At 38.8% G+C, this 18,315-nt stretch overlaps 1 protein-coding gene across 1 annotated transcript in view; it reads left to right on the top strand.

The window, feature by feature from the left end:
- Positions 1 to 18,315, top strand: part of PIEZO2 (piezo type mechanosensitive ion channel component 2) — a 778,516-nt gene that overhangs the window by 720,967 nt on the left and 39,234 nt on the right. Inside the window, exons 48-49 of the mRNA XM_042782059.1 lie at positions 12,485 to 12,643; positions 14,380 to 14,527. Of these exons, the coding sequence (XP_042637993.1) occupies positions 12,485 to 12,643; positions 14,380 to 14,527 (307 nt within the window). The remainder of the gene's footprint in view (positions 1 to 12,484; positions 12,644 to 14,379; positions 14,528 to 18,315) is intronic.

Genomic DNA, 18,315 nt, shown 5'->3' with positions numbered 1-18,315 from the left:
TCTTCCGAGGAGTGGCTGGTGGGTTTGAACCACCAGCCTTCTGGTTAGCAGTCAAGTGGCTTTGGCACTACACTACCAGAGCTCCCATATATATCATGACCAAGTAGGATTAATATGAAGTATGAAAGGATGATTCAATATTAGAAAAATAATCTGTGTAATCCACCGCATAAGCAAAACAAACAAAAAGAACCACATGATCATATCAATCAGTGTAGAAAAGGTATTTCACAAAAGCTAGCATCCATTAATAAAAATAATGTTGTTGTTAGATATTGTTGAGTCGACTCCAACTCATAGTGACCCTATGAACAACAAAATAAAACACTGCCCTGTTATGCACCATTCTCACAATCCTTGCTATACTTGAGCCCGTGGTTGCAGCCACTGTGTTAGTCTATCTTGTTGATAGCCTTCCCCTTTTTTTCTGACCCTCTACTTTGTTGTTGTTGTTTTTGTTAGGTGGCGTTGAGTTGGCTCTGAGTCCTAGCAACCCCATGTACAACAGAACAAAACACTGCCTGGTCCTATGCCAGCCTCACAATCCTTGCTATACCTGAGCCCATCATTACAGCCACTGTGTCATTCCATCTCATTGAGGGCCTTCCCTTTTTTGTTGACCCTTCACTTTACCAAGCACAATATCCTTCTCTAGGGAATGATCCTTTCTAGCAACATGACCAAAGTAGGTGAGATGAAGTCTGGCCATTCTTGCTTCCAGTTAGCATTCTGGCTGCACTTCTTCCAGGACAGATTTGTTTGTTCTTTTGGCAGCGCATGATACTTTCAATATTCTTTGCCAACACCACAACTCAAAAGCATCAACTCTTATTTGATCTCCCTTGTTCATTGTCCTGCTCTCACATGCATGTGAGGCAATTGAAAATACTACGGCATGGGGTAGGCACACCTTAGTCTTCAGTGAGACATCTTTGCTCTTCAGTACTTGAAAGAGGTCTTTTGCAGCAGATTTGCCCAGTGTAGTATACATCATCTGATGTCTTGACTGCTGCTTCCACTGGTGTTGGTTGTGGAACCCAAGTAATCTGAAATCTTTAACAACTTCAGTCATTTCTCCATTTAATTGTAATGCTGCTTATTGGTCCAGTTGTGAGGATTCTTTATGTTGAGATGTAATCCATACAGCAGACTAAAGTCTTTAATCTTCTTCAGTAAGTGCTTCAGGTCATCTTCACTTTTAGCAAACAAAGTTGTGTCATCTGCATATCGCAGGTTGTTAATGAATCTTCTTCCAATCCTGATGCCATGTTCTTCTTCATATAGTCCAGCCAAATAATCTGAGACCAGGGGCAAAGTTATGAAAAGTTCTCAGCCATAATCTTGAGGGAAGGTGTCACTGAGCTTAAGGGCTCAGGATCATAGTCTCAGGGGACATCAAGGTAAATCTGTGTAACACTCCACAAAGACAATGTTCTATGTCCTACTTTGGTGAGTAGCAACTGAGGTCCTAAAAGCTTGTGAGTAGTCATTTAAGGGGCAACTATTGGTCTCTCCCCATCCAGAACAAACAAGAGTGAAGAAAATCAAACATACATGGAAATAATTTGTCTTTAGGACTAATGAACCTTGCAAACCCCAGCCTCCACACTCTGCAACCAGAAGAATTAGATGGTGCCCAGCTACCACTGCAGACCACTCTGAACAGGATTACAATAGGAGGTCCTGGATGAGGGGGGAAGGTGGAACAAAACTTAAAATCATCAAAATGACTGGGCTTACTTGTCTGATAGAGACTGGTGGAACCCTGAGACTATGGCCCTTAGACACCCTTCAGACCTGGAACCAAGCTCACCCCCATGGCTCAACATTTAGCCAAACAGTAGCCTGTAAGGTGAACAATAATAGCAGGAAGTTATGCACTCCTTAGAACAACAAACCATATTAGATGAAAAGGGTAGCACTTGACCAAGGATAAAGCTCAGAAGGCAGGAATAGATAGGAAAGGACAAATGGAAATAGTAAACACAGAGAAAGTGGGAAGAATGCTGTTACATTGTGGGGACTGCAATCAATGCCATGAAAAAAAAAATGTATATGAATTGTTGAATGGAAAACCACTTTCTGTGTACATTTTCACTGAAATCACAATAAAAAAAATTAAAATAATAAAGTCTCTTCGGGACAATGTGAATGGAATAAAGTAATCCTTCAATTTTCTAAGCATTGTTGTTGGAAATAGATCTTCATTGACATTAACCTTAGTTAGTATTTGGATAAAAGTTGGCACTGCTAAGGGAAGTCGGTAAGTTTTGGCAAGATGTGAGCACCTTAAGCACTCTGAAATGGATTTCAAGCATGGAAGAAAAATATAAAGAGTGCTAACATATTACGAAAGCTGCTCCCTTTTACAGAAGAGAAAAGCACAATTTTGGTGAACTTCTATCAAAGAGTAAACAAATAAAATAAGTGAGTAATAAAATAGACCAAATTGTCAAGGAGTTCAGTTGTCAACAACAGCCATGACCAAGCTACTGAACTAGATGTCATGTACTTCTTACCCTGGGGTTTCATGAATTCAGCATTAGCAGAGTTCCTTGAGTGAAACTTAAAAGAGTGAAACACCTAGGAACTTTTCCATGCACAGAGACAACACTGGTGTTACAGATTGGATTGTGTCCCCTCAAAATATATGTTGTAATTCCTGACCCCTGTACTCATGGTTTTAATCTCATTTGGGAATGAGTTTTCCTTAATATGTTAATGAGACAGTATTAGTGTTGGTTGTGTTTTATGTCAATCTCTTTTGAGATATGAAAGAGCAGATTAAGCAAGGAAGCAAAAAAGGAGGGAAAGATGCATGCCACATGATTGCAGAGAACCTAGAAACAGAAGTTGAAAGAGATGAGGACCTTGCTTCAGAGCAGACAATAAGAGCCCTTCTCTAGTCCCAGCACCCTGAATTCAGACTTCCAGCCTCCTAAACTGTGAGAAAATAAATTTTTGTCCGTTAAAGCCAGACACTTGTGGTATTTCTGTTAAAGCTGTACTAGATAACTAAGAAAGCTGATTTCTCTGCAGAGATGACTTTTTAAGAGACATGAGGGCAAGCTCTATAACATTGTTCAGGGTCCTTGAGGCACCCATGGAGGCCACATATCATGGTGAGACTCCAGCAGCACTGATGTCAAAAAATGGAGTCAGCTGAGCTCCCCACTTCCCCTCCAATAATGTCCTCTAGACACGTAGTCCACACAGTCATGGCTTCTTCTCAATATTTGTTAATTAAAGAATACCCATTTTAGAAAAAAGATGGAAACAACCTAAATGCCCATAAACAGTGAAATGGATCAACAAACTATGGTACATACACGCAATGGAATACTTTGCAACTTTAAAGAACAATGATGAATGTGTGAAATATCTCAGAACATGGATGAACTTAGAGAATATTATGCTGAGTGAAATGAGTCAATTACCAAAGGACAAATAATGTATGAAACTGCTATTATAAAAAGTCAAGGAAAGGTTTCACCACAAAGAAATATTCTTTAATGGTGACCAGGGGTAGCTGGGGAAGGGAGGATAAAACACTAACTAGGAGGTAGACAAAAATTAATTTGGGTGAAGGGAATTTAAAAAAAAAAAAAACCTACTATCACTTTTTAAAAAATCAAACTTGATTTATTCTAATAACAAAATTAAAATTTAATAAGACATTCAAATCCAAAATACAATACAATGAGTAATATGTTGCTTGTATAAAGAACTGTAAGTAACACTCATAATTTTAATCATAGGGAAGATTATCCTACAGTCTTTTTTCTTTTTTTTTTTTTTAAGAACATGTTTTACATTCAACGTAACGTGTACATTTAGTTTCATTGCCCATTTACCACGTCCAACCCTAACCCAGTCTTCTCCCCTCCCTACCCTGTAATCTTCCCCCTGTGCCCCTCATATTTATGCACTCCTGTTTGTCCTGCATTTCCTCAATTTGAACGTTAGTCCTCTGGTGTCCCATGGTCTATTGCTCTAAGGGATGTATTACCATAGAGTATGGGGTGCATCATCCTGGGTTGAGTGGTCTGCATGTACATCTTGTTAACTATTGGGCTCAGAGCCAGCCCCTCAGGGGGAGGGGCGTTTTATTCCAGTTGCAGAATGTATTCCAGGGCCATAGTATTGGTAGTCTCGCCAGATTTCATGTGACCAGTAATTCAGGTCATTTTTGAGTTTTTGGATTTTGTTCTACATTTTCCCTCCCACTCTATCCAGGGTCTCCAGATTTGATCCTTTCCTGAGTGGTTGACATTGGTAGCCAGACATCATCTAGTTCTTCTGGTCTCGAGGGCCATTGTGTCCTAGGACTGATTGCTTCTAAATGCCCATGGTTTTTGGTTTGTTTCTTTGTTTGTTGCTTTCTTTGATTTTTTTGCGTCCTTCTTCACTTCCGATGCTAGGAGACCGTTAGCTGCTTCTTAGATGGCCGCTTGAAAGCTTTTAAGACCCCAGTCACTACTCACCAATATAGGATGTGGAGCAATGCTTTTATGTATTTTGTTGTGCCAATTCAGTCTGGTGTCCCCCAATACTATGGTCCTGAGACAGTTGATCTATTGGATCTCTTTCCCACAGTGTCCAGTTGTCTGTGAGGGATTACTCTGTGTCTGTCTTCTATTGTTTCTGTAAGGACTGCAGGTATTTTGTATCACTGGTGTCTGTGCAAGTTTAGCCTCAGCTGAATCTATCCTTGGTCTAGAGTATACTTCTGTTCACTGACCCCTGTCTGATCATCTCCAGTGTTTATGTGTTTATCTGTATGGCCTAGTGTTTGGTGTTAATGGCAATGCAGTATTGTGGACACATTGGTTGGTATTAGTATCTGTTGTCCATCTCTTATGTGCACAATTCAGTGTCTTCCCATTTCCTAAGGTTATCAAGTGGTAATAAATCCTTCCTGTATATCCCTCCCCCTACCCATGTCAGCATGTAGGCCCCAACTAGCCCAAAATCAATCCCTCTCCTTCCCTCCCCATCCTGGTAACCTACTAAATGAGTTCCCTTTCCCAAACAAACCCTTCGCTGTCTTTTTACAGTAATGGGCTCATACAGTACTTGTCCTTCTGCGATTGACTTATTTCACTCAGCATAATGTCCTCCAGGTTCATCAACATTGCGAGATGATTCACGTATCCCTCATTGTTCTTTAATGTGGCATAGTATTCCATTGTGTGGATATACCATAAATTGGTTGTCCACTCATCTGTTGATGGGTATTTAGGTTGTTTCCATCTCTTTGCTATGCTGAATTGTGCTGCGATGAACATAGGTGTACATATGTCTGTTCGTGCACTATCTCTCCCCTCTTTAGGATGTATTCCTAGTAATGGAATTGCTGGGTCAAATTGGACTTCTATTTTCAGTTTTTTAAGGAAACGTCATACTGTCTGCCACAATGGTTGTACCATTTTACAATCCAACCAGCAGTACACAAGAGTTCCAAACTCTCCACAACCTCGTGAGCATTTGTTACTTTCTGACCTGTTGAACTTTGCTATTATTGCTGGGGTGAGATGATATCTCATTGTTGTTTTGATTTGCATCTCTCTAATAATTAATGATTGCGAGCAATTTTTCATGTGTTTGTTGGCTGCCTATATATCTTCTTTGGTGAAGTATCTGTTAAAGTCTTTTGCCCATTTGTGAATTGGGTTATTTTTCTTTTTGGTGTTGATGTGTTGAAGTTTTCTATAGATTTTGGAGATAAGTCCTTTATCAGATATGTCATAGGCAAATATTTTCTCCCAATCTGTAGGTTCTCTTTTTATACTTTTGACTAAATCTTTCGATGTGCACAAGAATTTAATTTTTAAAAGGTCCCAGTCATCTAGCTTCTCTTCTATCTCCTACACATTCTGGGTTATGCTTGACAGTCTATTTATGCTGTAAATTAGGGCTCCCAGGTTTGCCCCTATTTAATATTTAACAAATTTTATAGTTTTGGGTTTTACAATTAAGTCTCTGATCCAGCTTGAGTTTGTTTTTCTGTATGGGGTGAGGTATAAGTCTTGTTTCATTTTTCTGCAGGTGGATATCCAGTTTTGCCAGCACCATGTGTTAAAGGGGCAGTACCTTCACAATATAATGGGTTTTGGACCTTTGTCAAAGATCAGTTGTCCATAGATGGATGGGTCTATATCTGGACTTTCGACTGTGTTCCATTGGTCTATCTGTCTATCATTGTACCAATACCATGCTGTTTTGACTACTGTGACTGTATAGTAGTTCTTAAGATCTGGGAGTGTGAGACCTCCCACTTTGTTTTTCTTCTTGAGAAGTGCTCTGCTTATTCGAGGTCTCTTTCCTTTCCATATGAAATTAGTAATTAGTTTTTCCATGTCCTTAAAACATTTTGTTGAAATCTAGATTGAAATTGTGTTAAATGTATAGATTGCTTTAGGTTATATTTACATTTTCACAATGTTTAGTCTACCTATCCATGAACAAGGTAGATTCTTCCATTTATGTAGTGCCTTTGTTGTCTCTTGAAGCAGTGTTTTATAGTTTTCTCTGTATAAGTTTTTATGTCTCTGGTGAGGTTTATTCCTAGATATTTTATTTATTTTCATAGCTATACTAAATGGTATTGTTTCCCTTATTTCTTTATCAGAGGACTTCTTGCTGGTGTAGAGAAATCCAACTGATTATTGTGTGTTGACCTTGTATCCTGCCACTTTGCTTAACCTCCCTATTTGTTCCAATAGTTTTTTTATTAAGTCCCTTGGGTTGTCTATATACAGGATGATATCATCTGCAATAGACATAGTTTTAGTTTCTCTTTGCCAATATGTATGCCTTTTATTTCTCTTTCTTGCCTTATTGTCCTGGCCAGGATTTCCAATACGGTGTTAAATAGAAGTGGTGATAGAGGGCATCCCTGTCTGGTTCCCTTTCGTAAGGGGAATGCCTTGAGTCTTTCTCCGTTAATAATGATGTTGGCCATTGGTTTTACATAGATATCCTTTATTATGTTGAGGAATTTCCCTTCTATCCCTGTTTTACTGAGAGTTTTAAACAGGAATGGATGTTGGATTTTGTCAAATGCCTTTTCTGCATCAATTGATATAATCATATGGTTCTTTTGTTTTGTTTATGTGGTGGATTACATTGATTGATTTTCTGATGTTGAACCATCCTTGTAAGCCTGGTATGAATCCCACTTGGTCCGGGTGTATTAATTTTTTGATATGTTGTTGGATTCTGTTGGCTAGGATTTTGTTGAAGATTTTTGCATCTATGTTCATGAGGGATATTGGTCTGTAGTTTTCCTTTCTAGTGTTGTCTTTTCCTGGTTTTGGTATTAGTGTTATGCTTGCTTCATAAAATGAGTTTGGGAGTATTCCATATTTTTCTATGTGCTGGAATAGCTTGAGTAGTATAGGTGTCAACTCTTCTCTGAATATTTGATAGAATTCTCCAGTGAAGCCATCAGGGACCGGGCTTTCTTTGTGGGAAGTTTTTTTATGACTTGTTCAATTTCTTCCCTTGTTATGGGTCTGTTCAAGTTTTCTGTCTGAGTGGGATGGTTTAGGTAGGTCTTGTGATTCTAGACCCTTGTCCATCTCTGCTAGGTTCTCAAATCTATTGGAGTACAGTTTTTCATAATATTCTGTCAGTATTTTTTATATTTCAGTTGGTTCTGTTGTGATGCCACCCTTTTTGTTTACAATTCTTGTGATTTGGATCTTCTCTTTCTTTTCTTTTGTTAGGTCTGCCAATGATTTATTGATTTTATTAATCTTTTTGAAGAACCAGCTCTTCGTTTTGTTGATTTTCTGTTTTTTGTTTTGTTTTGTGTTGTTTTCTGTTTCATTTATTTCTACTCTGATCTTTATTGTTTCCTTGCTTCTAATACTGTAGGATTCTTTGGTTGTTCTGTCTCTAGTTGTTGGAGTTAATGAGTTAGAGTGTTGATTTTGTTTCTTTCCTCTTTTATGATGTATGAATTTATTGCTATAAACTGTCCTCTGAGTACTGCTTTTCCTGTGTCCCATAGGTTTTGGTATAATGTATCTTTATTCTCATTTGTTTCTAGAAATTTTTTTATTTCAGTTTTTGTCTGTTCTGTTACCCAATAGTTTTTGAGCAGTGAGTTGTTCAGCTTCCATATGTTTGATGCTTTTTCCATGCTCTTCCTATTATTAATTTCTAATTTTATAGCATTGTACTCCGAGAAGATGTTCTGCAGTATTTCAATGCTTTTGAATTTAATGAGGCTTTTTTTATGTCCTAACATATGGTCTATTTTGGAGAAGGATCTATGTACACTGGAAAAAAAATGTGAATTGTGCTTTTGTCGGATAAAATGCTCTATATATGTATATGAGTTTGACTGTATTTTTCAGTTCGTCTACATCCTTGTTGAGTTTTTTTCCAGTTGGCCTGTCCCTCTTTGAAAGTGGTGTGTTAAAGTCTCCTACTACCATTGTAGAGTTGTCTATTATCCCTTTTAATTCAGTTAATATTTGCTTCACGTATTTTGGAGCACTTTCATTGGGTGCATAAATATTTATTATTGTAATGTCTTCTTTGTCGGTTCACTCTTTCAGCATCATATAATGTTCCTCCTTATCTCTTATGATGTTTTTCACCTTAATGTCTCTTTTATCAGAAATCAATATTGCTACTCCTGCTCTGTTTTGGTTTTCATTGGCTTGGTATATTTTTTTCCACCCATTAACTCTTAATTTGTTTTTATCTTTGGTCTAATATGGGTCTCTTTTAGGCAGCATATCGATGGGTCTTCTTTTCTTATCCACTTTGCCACTCCCTTTCTCTTGATAGGTGCATTTAGTCCATTCACCTTAAGTGTAATTAGTGATAAGTATGAATTGATTGCTGTCATTCTATTGTGTTTTTTTTTGTCATATTGTTGGTGTTTGTTTGGTCCATATACTTTTCTGTGCTGAGTTCAGTTTGTTGGCTAATGCTTTCTCCCTTTTCTTCTTTATAGTTGGTTTTATGCTTATTAAACCCATATATTTTCCTTCCTCCTGGATTTGCTTAGAAGAATTGTTACTTTTCTCTGTGGTTACCTTGGAGTATATTCTTGTCTGTACATTTTTAGAACAATGCATACTGTGAAGACACTGGCCTGTTTTCTTCTCCATTTGAAAGTCTGTATCTAGAAGTTTTATTCCCTTGATAGGTTAGCTGCTGTTGTTGTGTGCTGATTGAGTTCTTTGGTTTTTAAGGTACAATGTTTTATGGTCTTATTTTGAGTATTTATTTTAGATTTGGTTTTAGTGTTGATGCCACATATACTGGTTTTGTTGATCTCTGTTGTGGGTTCTATATTGGAAGGACTTCCTTAAGCATTTCTTGTAGGGTTGGTCTGGTTTTCACAAAATCTCTTAATTTCTGTTTGTCTGAGATTGCCTTGATTTCACCCCCATATTTGATGGCTAATTTGGCTGGATACAGGATTCTTGGTTGGAAGTTCTTTTCCTTCAGTGTTTTATATATGCCATCCTATTGCCTTCTTGCCTGCGTGGTTTCTGCTGAGTAATCGGAGCTCAGCCAGACTGTTCGATTATTATAAGTAATATTTATTTTTTCCCAGGCAGCTCTCAAATTTTTTCTTTGTCTTTAATTTTGGAAAGTTTGATTATAATATGCCTCAGTGTTTTTCTCTTGAGATCTGTCTTGTGTGGGGTTCTATGAGCTTCTTGGACAAATATCTTTTCTTCCTTCATGATATGGGGGAAGTTTTCTATTAACAGGTCTTCCACAATTTTCTTGGTGGTATTTTTCGCCTCTTCTGGTTCAAGAATTCCAATAAGTTTTATGTTGTTTTTTCCTCATGTCATCACGTATAATTCTTGGATTCTTTTCATTTCTCTTAAATCTTTGTTCTGATTTTTCTTCATACAGGCTAGTGTCTAGGGATTTGTCTTCTAGTTGGGATATGCATTCTTCAGCCAGTTCTAATCTATTCTTTTGTGCGTCTACTGTCTTGTGTAATTCTATTATTTTGGTACTCCTCTTCTGCATTTCGCTACTCATCTTCTCCATTTCCAGCTGTTGTTTTTGTATGAGTTCTGATTGTGCATTGTGCATTAATCTTATTATTTTGTTCTTTAATGATTTTCCTGAGTTCTTCCAGGAAACTATCTGTGTTCTCCTTGTTTCTGTTTGGGGTTTCCTTAGACTCTTGTGTAGCTGTATAAATATATCTTCTAATTTCCTTCTCAGATAATTTCTATTACCTTCTCTTCCTCCATGTACAATGAGACTTTTGTTCAAGGTTTTGCTTCTAATGCCTTGTCCTGTTTTTTTGTTTGATTTGAGGTTGTCTGTTGTTTCCTAGACATTTTGAGGTTGTCTTTAACTGTTGGTTACATATTGATTTGTTTTGTCTTGGTTTTATGGTTTAATGTTTTGAAAAGGTGAAGCTGATGTGTTTTATTTTATTTTTATTTTTTTTTTACTAATTAATTCAGGTATGCTGGGTCACTCTGCAGTTTTCTTTGTGGTGTTGGAATCACTGTGTGGAATATGGGTTTCTGTTTTGTAAAGAGTGTTTAGAGTTTGAACCAGGAGGTTTTATGTTGGCTGAATGCGCTTTCTTCTATTGGATGAGGGAAGTTATTGGAGGAGAAAGTGGGAGCGGAAAAAGGAAAGCTTGCTGTTGCTAGGGGTGGTTTCTCAGGCTTTGAGTGGGCTGCTACTGATGACATCGTACTTTTATTTATAGGCCCACAGCTCAATTTCACCAGAGACTCCAGTTGATAGGGGGTCGCCACTTTCCACCAGGTTCAGACACACAGAGAAACCCCACTCCTGAGGCCCCTCGGCACCAAAAAGCCAACTCAAGACAACTTCCCAGCTCCGTGATCCACTGAGGGGTATTCTCTCTCCAGGCCACCCACCCACAGCACCTGCCCAACCCACCCAGACTGCAGTTGGCTCAGGAGTTCCTCTGTGAGTCCGCCCACCTGAGGTGCCAAAGATGCACTCAGTTTCAGCTGCACTGGAGTCAGGAGCGTGCCTGCTAGTAATCTGTGGTCCCGATATTAGTGATAAAGTCAAGCACAGACCTCTCAGTGCCACTAACCTGACCCAAGCCTATTCAGTGACCTGCTGAGAGGGGAGTGAGCCCACTCTCCTGGAGCAACAATTGACTCTCTGTTTGGGTTTCAGTGGTGCTGGACGTGCCGCTTGCACTTAGCCAACCCAAGTTACCCATAAAATCAGGTGCTGAAGGTAGATCCTTGGTATGCTGGGGTGATCGCTGGTATGCTCATGTGGTCGCTGCTATGCTGGTATGGTGTGTCTTCTGCCTTGACCCAGGGAAGTCTCGAATAGCCATTCTCACCTGCCAGTTGCTCGCCAGGGACATCTCTAATGGCCTTTCTCAACTGCCTGTCCATGCTGCACAGCATAGATCTTCTTTTGTTTTTTTCTCCTGTACCTTTCTTCTAATTCTGCTCCTCTGAGTTGGTGCACTCTGACTCAGTGAGCTGTTCAGAGCACCAAAATCCCTAATTCAAACTGCTGTACCTGGTTTTTCAAGCACTAAGATGCTAGAGTGAAATAACGTGGTGATTACTGACAAGACTCCATTTTGAATCCCCATCCTACAGTGTTGCCAAGTCCAAAGTCTTATTTTTTTATTTTCTTGTGTGTGTGTGTACTGATCAGATTTAAGACTTTTGCAGAACAGTGCATTTAATCAAAATTTAAAGTGTTTCTAGAGTTCATTATTCTTTGCAAATATGTTCTAAATTTTTCTAATATGAAATTTAGTCCCACTAAGTTCTTGCTCAAACTTATTCTATATTTATAAACTGTATACCAATATGGGTCTATTCACTGAGTATTCACTCCCATTTCTATTGTTGAAGATGTCGTTGAAAAAAAGGAAGGTAACATCATGGAGTCATCCATTTTCAGTACTAGGGAGAATTTTCAAATGAAGATACTGCTGTCTTGAGAGTGACTTTTTCAAAGCCCCATAGCTTGTAACCAGAACTAGAACCAAACTGAGGGTATTTTGAAAGTTAGTCCATTACCCGTTTTTATAGATGTATAGCAAAATAAGTAAATAAAATTGAGGTCCACTTCTCAGAATTCTTTTACATATTCCAAGTAATGGATCCCAAGCATTCCTTGGTTCTTTCTTTCATGAGTTTTAATTTTATGGTGGCTGCATCAAGCACACTGTGAGAAAATATTCACTAGTCAGGTCACATAATTATCTTAATTATGGCCCAGCAACTGAGTATTACACTAAGTCATCAGTATTACATAAGTTCACAGGAAAGCTGGGTTAAATTTGTAGATCTTCTTACCTCACCTCTTGCCTTTGAAATGATCCAGTGAGCTTAGAGGATTCTTGAGAATGGGCTTTAAGTACCAGGGAGTCAATTAAGCTTACACACACACACACTTAATCCTAACTTGTGTCATTTTGTACCAAGAAGAATCCATTGTTTCACTCATTTGTGTTTTTACATTTCAGGAAATTCAGCCAGAATCTGGTTGCTCAGCTTTGGTATTTTGTGAAATGTGTTTATTTTGGATTATCTGCCTACCAAATACGGTGTGGCTATCCAACACGAGTCCTTGGAAACTTCCTTACAAAGAGCTACAATTACGTCAACCTCTTCTTATTTCAAGGGTAAGTTCACTCTAATTGTCACCATCACTTATAAAGGTGAGACTGACAATTGAGATAATTTATTTTTTTCTTCCACCTGGTAAGGAATGGGAAAAGGAAGAATGAGGGAATAAAGCAATTGGTAACTCTTGCAGTGTGTGGCAAAAGAATGACTATGCCTCTTTAAGCACATTTCTATGTGTAGTTGACACATTGGCCAGCATATTGTTCTAGGATCATCTATTTTATTTTATTTCTGTTTTAGTATCCTATATAATTATTGTGGTAACATTTTGTTGTTGTTTTTGTTATGTGCCGTCGAGTCGGACCCGACTCTTAGCAACCCCTCCTTGGGTTGCCGAAGAAGTATCACTATGGAAGTAGATTGCCCAACCTTCCTTCTGAGGAGTGGCTGGTGGGTTTAAACCACCAGCTTTCTGGTTAGCAGTCTGGTGGTGCACTGCCTAAGGCATTTGACTGCTAACCAGAAGGCTAGTGGTTCAAACCCACCAGCCACTCCTTGGAAGGAAGATCGGGCGATCTACTTTTGTAATGATAATGCCTTGGAAACCCAAGGGAGAGGTCACTATGAGTCAGATGTGACTCCACAGTAGTGAGTAAGGTAACATTGTAGAACAGAAAAACAAGGATATATGAGTGAAATGTTAATAAAATTCTGTGAACAACATACAGAATACTTGAAATCTAGACGATTCCAAAACTCAGCCAGCTCAGTGTTGAGTAAGTTTATTCACTGCATAATACCAAATGGAATACCACATGACTTGCTTGTTCCTGATAGTAAATTATTTAGGTACTCAAAAAAGGTATATTTGTTTTCCCATATGATGATTTAGTGGCAATATCTCTTCTGTGTTCCCTGGGTAGTGATGCCATGTATGAAAAGTATAGCTGCTTGTGGGCCCCACTGGCCCCTTTGTGCCAGTTGGCCTCGGAATGAGTAGCTGAGCCACAAGGAGAGCCTTCAAATGTTAAGCAGTATTTCACATAGTGCTATCCTGTGTCCAAGTTGATGTCTTTTCCAGGGGTTTTGTTCATTCAACAGATCTGAAGTATAATTTCTGAGGGTAACTCACACTATTCTGTGGGCCCTGGGATTATCCCAGGTTTTCAAGCCTGGGAGAAGCTCTGTGACAGTCAAGAAAAAAGAACTTGCCTTCAGACCTTTCAGAGGACCCATGCCAAGCCATTCCAAACTAAAATACAAATTGTCCAGCCTGAATCACATCAGCCTTAGCAAGCCCATTGCTATTGTGTCTACCACCCAGAACCAAGGCCGTTCCTGCTCCAGTTGACTTCTTTTTTACTGACCACACGTATAATCTTCACTAACTCATTCTATAGCAAAAGCACAGTTCTTCCAATGTTAATAATTTTCAAAAATTCTATACTCAATAGACTCTCATGATACAACAAATAAATGTAAAAATAAACAAGCAACAACAACCAAAAAAAAAAAAAAAACAAACTAGTGTATCTCAAAATATATTTGAAGGGGAGATTCCGGCTTGTTAAGACAATTTGGAAGGAGGAAAATATAAAATCCTAATCCACACATTGGACTTCTAGTGTATAGCAGTTGTTTTCTAAGTATACTTTTATTGTAAGGGTCACCTAGGTAATTTTTCATAAGCCATAAGGGATAAAAAAATTCCAACAGATATGAGCTTCTGGGGTGACATGAGTGGTGGGGCCATTCCTCAACTGTCTCTGTAACATGATGTGATTCTTGTCAGGTTCCGCCTTGTTCCATTTTTAACTGAATTGAGAGCTGTAATGGACTGGGTGTGGACAGACACGACCCTGAGCCTTTCCAGCTGGATTTGTGTGGAGGACATTTATGCTCACATATTCATCCTGAAGTGTTGGCGAGAATCAGAAAAAGTAAGAAACCAATAAAAGTGCCTATGTCCTTGTTCGTTTCTCTTCAACATAGGCTAAGTATAAGATTAATGTGAAGTTCTAGAAGTTTTGTGGCCAAATAAATGGGGGCGGGAGCAAAAATGACTAGGACTCTTAAATGTCCCATCAATTTCCAATCCACCAGAGTTGGGAATTTTAGACTCATTGCTGCTTTTTTCAGCAATATCATCCAGATGTTTTCTTTTGGCAATTGTATAATGTAGTTCTTTTAGGAAAAAGAAATGATATATTGCTGTCTAACACAATAATACTTAAGTGACCATATGAGAACAGGAGAAGATGGGATTTGGTGAAGAAAAGTGGGGTCAGGTGGCTTGGATTCATGCTTACCCTCTGAGTCACACTTTATGAAGGACAGATAATTTAACCTCTTTGTGCAAAAGAAATTAGAGTGCAAACATTTGCTTATTCTGCCAGATTGAATATTAACATTTAAGTATGGACAGAACTGCTATTTTTCAATGGATTTTTCAAACGTTTAATATAATAGGAACCTGATGCATAACAGTGATAGAAATACACAACAAACATTAGCCAAAGTGGTATGAAGTGTCTTTATTTTCTTTGATACTATGCTCTTTGGAACAAAATCCCCTCTAATCTATAAAATTTAGAGTATTTTCTGCAGCTTCCCCTGGTAATTTTAGCTTCACAGTCAGGGAGCTTGTTTTATTGTGGCCTTGGTGTTTATGGGGTTTATGGGAGTGAAGGTGATGGGGGCTTACAGTAGACTTTTAAAAATATTGGCTTATCCTGACTTTTAAGGAATCCACAAATGATTACAGAATATGGGAGTCACTCTACCAAAGGGACATTGAAGGTAGCAGGAAATTGGCCAAGAAATCCAGAAACTCAGGTGACCACAAAGCAGGGAGGGACCGAGTAAATAGGGAGGAACCAATCCCCAGTAGGATCACTGGTCATTTGGCTTGAGGATGAACATGGAAGGGAAGGCCTGTGGGTTAGCAGCTGGAGGCACTAGACTTTGGGCAACTTCCCCCTTTGTGTTGAATTGGGGCAGGACCTAGATACCCAGCTTCACTCACCCAGGAGTACATTGGCACCCATACCAGTGACTGGCAAATGGAGAAGTGCACTTCCCCACCACATCCTCCCAGTAACCAGTGATGGAACTCCCCTGCCCCCACCCATCTGGCAACAATGATGCCCTTCTTGCCACCCTACCCTCACCCAGTGATCTGCTTGGCCTTCTTTGCCCCCAGCAAACCCCCTGTGCTCTGTTCCCTGGCAGCCTGTGGTGCATATACACAGATTGCACACTATGCATCCACTGCCTTTGCAGTTGGTGATGAACAGTCATGCCCAATGCCATGACATTTTCCCAGAAACTGCACACTGCATGCTACTGCTTCTGCAGTCACAGGTGTTTATTTTCATGGATTGGGCACCATATGCCCACTGTGTCTACAGTTGGAGGCACACCCTCACACCCACTACCACACAGCCTTTCTCTCTCTCTCGCTCTCGCTCTCGCTCTCGCTCTCGCTCTCAACTCTCTTTTCTTATTCTTTCTTTCTCTTCTTTGTTTTTGTTTTTGCTGATTTGGTGGGAGGCAATGACCACATCCCAGCTAGCCATCCATACCTTCCACAAGTGCTACCTGCCACCCCAACCACTGGGTAAGAGCCACACAAGTGGCTGGAGTAACACACTGTGGTAGTTAAGGTTGTGTGTCAACTTGGCTGGGCCATGGTTTTCAGTGGTGTGGCAGCTAGATGTAGCTGTTCCCCATGATGAGATTGGATATGGTGTAATCAACTCCATGGTAGAATCTTCTGTGAGACCTTACCAGTGGAAGAGGAATTGTCTTCAGGGTGTGACCTGCTGCCAGTATATATGGAGAAACTGTGGGAAAGGTCTCTAGTTTTTTGGCATATTTGCATCCTGCATTTGGCCGAGTCTTCATCTCCACTTCCTGTACTAGAACCAGTGGCCTGCAGTGTTACCTACTGATCTTGGAATTAAGCCATTTTAACTGTGAATCTTTGGTTCATCACCCTAAGAAGCCTACAGCTGTCTGTGTTAGAAAAGCCTCCAGCTACAGTTGGCCTGGAATAAGAGGCAGAGCCCAAGGTTGAGGGGCCTTCATCCAGCCTTTACAGCTGGCACTCTGAATTTGGATTTCTAACCTCCTAAACTATAAAAGAATAAATTCATATTTGTTAAAGCCATCCACTTGTGGTAATTCATGTTTGATAAAGCCATCTACTTGTGGTATATCAGTTATGGCAGTTCTAGAGAACCAAAGCACATGCACATCCTGATTACCCATATCAGACAAATAAATAAATAAATAAAGATGAAACAAAGAAACATACTATGAACATATAAATACAACAATGCCACAATTTCCCAAGAAAATAAACAACTTCAAATCACATGCAGAAACAGGACAAGGTGACTCAAGCAAGTGAACAAAATAAAAAATTAGGTAACCTCCCTGAGAAAGAAAAAGCTATGGAACTACCTGATAAGGAATTCAAAAGACTTTTATATAGGGGCCTTCAGGAGAGCAAGGAAACAGATAAATTTAATAAAAACACAGACAAAACTCTAGAAATATTCAGAAAAACAAAGCAAGAACAGAATGACAAAATAAATAGACAATTAGGAACCATACAACAACAGCAACTAGAAATCCAGAAGATTAACACTAAACTTTCAGAAATAAATAACACATTAAGAAACAAAATGTATATTGCACTGTTGAATGAAAAACTGATTTCCTCTGTAAACCTTCACTTAAACCACAATAAAAAGTTGGGTTTTTTAAAATAATAATATTAATAACATATTTGAAAGAAAAGGAGTAGAATTAAATCAATGGAACATGGAATCAGTGAAATGGAGAAAAAAATCTCTTGATACCTATCTATTAGAGGAACAATCAGAAAAAAGAATGAAGAAAGCTTAATAATTATTTGTAACATTATCAAGAGAAATAACTTATATGTGATCAGAATTCCAGAACAAGAAAAGAAAAAGCCCAGAGAAAATTTTCAAAGATTTGTTGACAGAAAACTTCCCTAATACCATGAAATAATGAGAAGGTATGCATTCAAGAATCTCAACAGGCTACAAATAAGATAGATCTCAAAAGAAAGACACCAAGAGATACCATAATCAAACTCCCCAAAACCAAGGAAAAAGCAAGAATCCTGAGAGCAGTTTGGAAAAAACAAATGTTACTTACGAAGGAGAACCAATAAAACTGAGCTATGATTTCTCAGCAGAAAAGATGCAGACTATGCACACCCATGTTCATTGCATCACTTTTTACAATAGCCAAAACATGGAAACAACCTAGATGTCCATCAGCTGAGGAATGGATAACCAAACTATGGTACATACACATAATGTACCATATGCAATGCTAAAGAATAAGGTAGAATCTGCAAAACACCGCATAATGTGGATGAACTTGGAGGACATTATGCTGAGTGAAATAAGTCAATCACAAAGGGATAGATATTGTATTAGTCCGTTATTGTAAAAGTTAAGGAAAGGTTTATCTATTGAAGGAAATTTTCTTCGTTGGTTACCAGGGGTGGGGTGGGAGGGGAGGGGAGGGAACGCTGTTAGATAGATAGCGATAGATAGAGATAGATATTGATTTGGGTGAAGAGAAAGGCAATGTACCAAATGTGAGTGACCAATATGGCAGCATTGAGGATGAGAAAGACATAGAGAGGTACATGGGAAGTACAGACAACAAATATGAACCCTTT

The sequence above is a fragment of the Orycteropus afer genome, unplaced genomic scaffold, assembly GCF_000298275.1.
Source record: "Orycteropus afer afer isolate SDZICR_OR568_19922 unplaced genomic scaffold, OryAfe1.0 scaffold00232, whole genome shotgun sequence".
Classification (NCBI taxonomy): domain Eukaryota; kingdom Metazoa; phylum Chordata; class Mammalia; order Tubulidentata; family Orycteropodidae; genus Orycteropus; species Orycteropus afer.
The sequence above is the reverse complement of the archived record's forward strand: the minus strand, read 5'-3'. Positions and strand labels throughout refer to the sequence as shown.